This window comes from Colobus angolensis, unplaced genomic scaffold (genome assembly GCF_000951035.1).
Source record: "Colobus angolensis palliatus isolate OR3802 unplaced genomic scaffold, Cang.pa_1.0 Scaffold60, whole genome shotgun sequence".
Taxonomy (NCBI): Eukaryota; Metazoa; Chordata; class Mammalia; order Primates; family Cercopithecidae; genus Colobus; species Colobus angolensis.
Window position 1 is genome coordinate 2,138,107 of NW_012119599.1, and position 1,886 is coordinate 2,139,992.

Genomic DNA, 1,886 nt, shown 5'->3' on the forward strand with positions numbered 1-1,886 from the left:
TACAGGCACATGCCACCAAGCCCAGCTACTTTTTTGTATTTTTAGTAGAAATGGGGTTTCACCATGTTGGCCAGGCTGGTCTCGAACTCCTGACCTCAGATGATCTGCCTGCCTCATCATCCCAAAGTGCTGGGATTACAGGCATGAGCCACTGCGCCCGGCCTAGTATTGGTAATTCTTATGACTGACCATAATGAAGCAAATCTACAATCTGATACCTCACTTCCTGCTGCCCTGTATCCTATTATCCTAGTCCCGAGGAAGCTGGGCGGTACCTGGAGACCTACAAGGCCTATGAGCAGAAACCAGCGGACCTCCTGATGGAGAAGCTAGAGCAGGACTTCGTCTCCCGGGTGAGGCCACCTCACCTTCCATCCCTGCCTGGGCTTCCCCACAGCTCCTGGGTGGTTGAGCTTCAGTTCCAATCTTAAGGCACTGTGCATTCATCCCTGGGCCTCGTCTTCCCTGCCCCATCCCACCCAAACTGCAGCTAGAGGGATTTTCCTGAGCACAAATCTGCTGCTACCCTCCCCAGCTCAAAATCCTCCCATGGCTCCCTAGTACCCCGAGGGGGAAGGCCCAGGCTTCTGGCCAGGCTCAACAAGGGCCCGTCAGGCTCAGAAGCCCGGTGGCCCCCACTTTACACTTCACTTCTCCCAGGCCTAGCTCGCTTCTCCAAGCACTTGCCCCTTCTGTTCCCTCTGCCCAATTACCTAATTCCTTTTTTTTTTTTTTTTTTTTTTTGAGATGGAGTCTCACTCTGTTGCCCAGGGTGGAGTGCAATGGCATGATCTCAGCTCACTGCAACCTCCGCCTCCTGGGTTCAAGCGATTCTCCTGCCTGAGCCTCCCTAGTAGCTGGGACTACAAGTGCCCACAACCATGCCCATCTAATTTTTGTATTTTTTAGTGAAGATGGGGTTTCACTGTGTTGGCCAGGCTGGTCTCAAACTCCTGGCCTCAGGTGATCCACCCTCCTCAGCCTCCCAAAGTGCTGGGATTACAGGCATGAGTCATCGCGCCCAGTCTTACCTGCCTAATTCCATCTTTCACATCTCAGCTTTGATACTACCTCCTCCAGGAAGCCCTCCCTGATCTCTAGGCCAAGTTAAGTGTTCCTGCTGGGTTCCCCCATCCAGCCCTGTCCCTTTGGGCCATCATTGTTTGGAACTGACTTATCTCCCCAACCAGTCTGGGAGCCCCAGAAGGGCAGCTTGGGGGCTCTCTTGGTCCCCACTGTGTCTCTAGCACCACCCAACCCTCAGTGTTTACTGAATGCATTGTTGCTTCTGGACTCCAGCGATGGAGGGATGGTGAGGGGTCTGCCATATAGGCCTGTCCTGGGGACTGTGGGAAAAGATCACATAGCCAGGGGGCCCCATTAGACAGTCAGAGTCTAGTATCAACGGCTCCTGCATCTGAAGCTCTTACTTCTGCCAGAGACATCACCCTGACAACCTGGTTTACAATCACTCTCCCGGGAAGAGGCTCTGAAAACCCCCATCTCAGTCATGAAGGAGAAAGGGAGTGCAGTGATTTGCCCGTCAGATGGGGTGGGGGTTTAAACCGAGGCAGCCAACACCCAGGCCACACGGGTCAGCATTCGGGAATCGGTTATCACCCAGTGGAGCTGGGGAGCGTTCCCAGGTACATCCCAGTGATGTCCACAGCCACCCTCGACTTGACTTTTAGGATCCTCATTTGCCCAAAAATTGAGACCCAGAGACGTCACTCCCCTTACCCAGGCTCTTGTTATTGTTTTGTTTGTTTGTTTGTTTTGAGACAGAGCCTTGCTCTGTTGCCAGGCTGGAGTGCAGTGGCATGATCTCAGCTCACTACAATGTCCATCTCCTGGGTTCAAGCGATTCTCCTGCCTCAGCCTCCCGA

General features: G+C 53.6%; 1 protein-coding gene across 3 annotated transcripts in view; it reads left to right on the forward strand.

Moving 5' to 3' along the window:
• The window catches only part of ERCC1 (excision repair cross-complementation group 1), a 23,515-nt gene that overhangs the window by 11,980 nt on the left and 9,649 nt on the right, over positions 1–1,886 (forward strand). For all 3 annotated transcript variants that reach the window (XM_011963001.1, XM_011963000.1, XM_011962999.1), the window contains exon 6: positions 254–353. In XM_011963001.1, the coding sequence (XP_011818391.1) occupies positions 254–353 (100 nt within the window). The remainder of the gene's footprint in view (positions 1–253; positions 354–1,886) is intronic.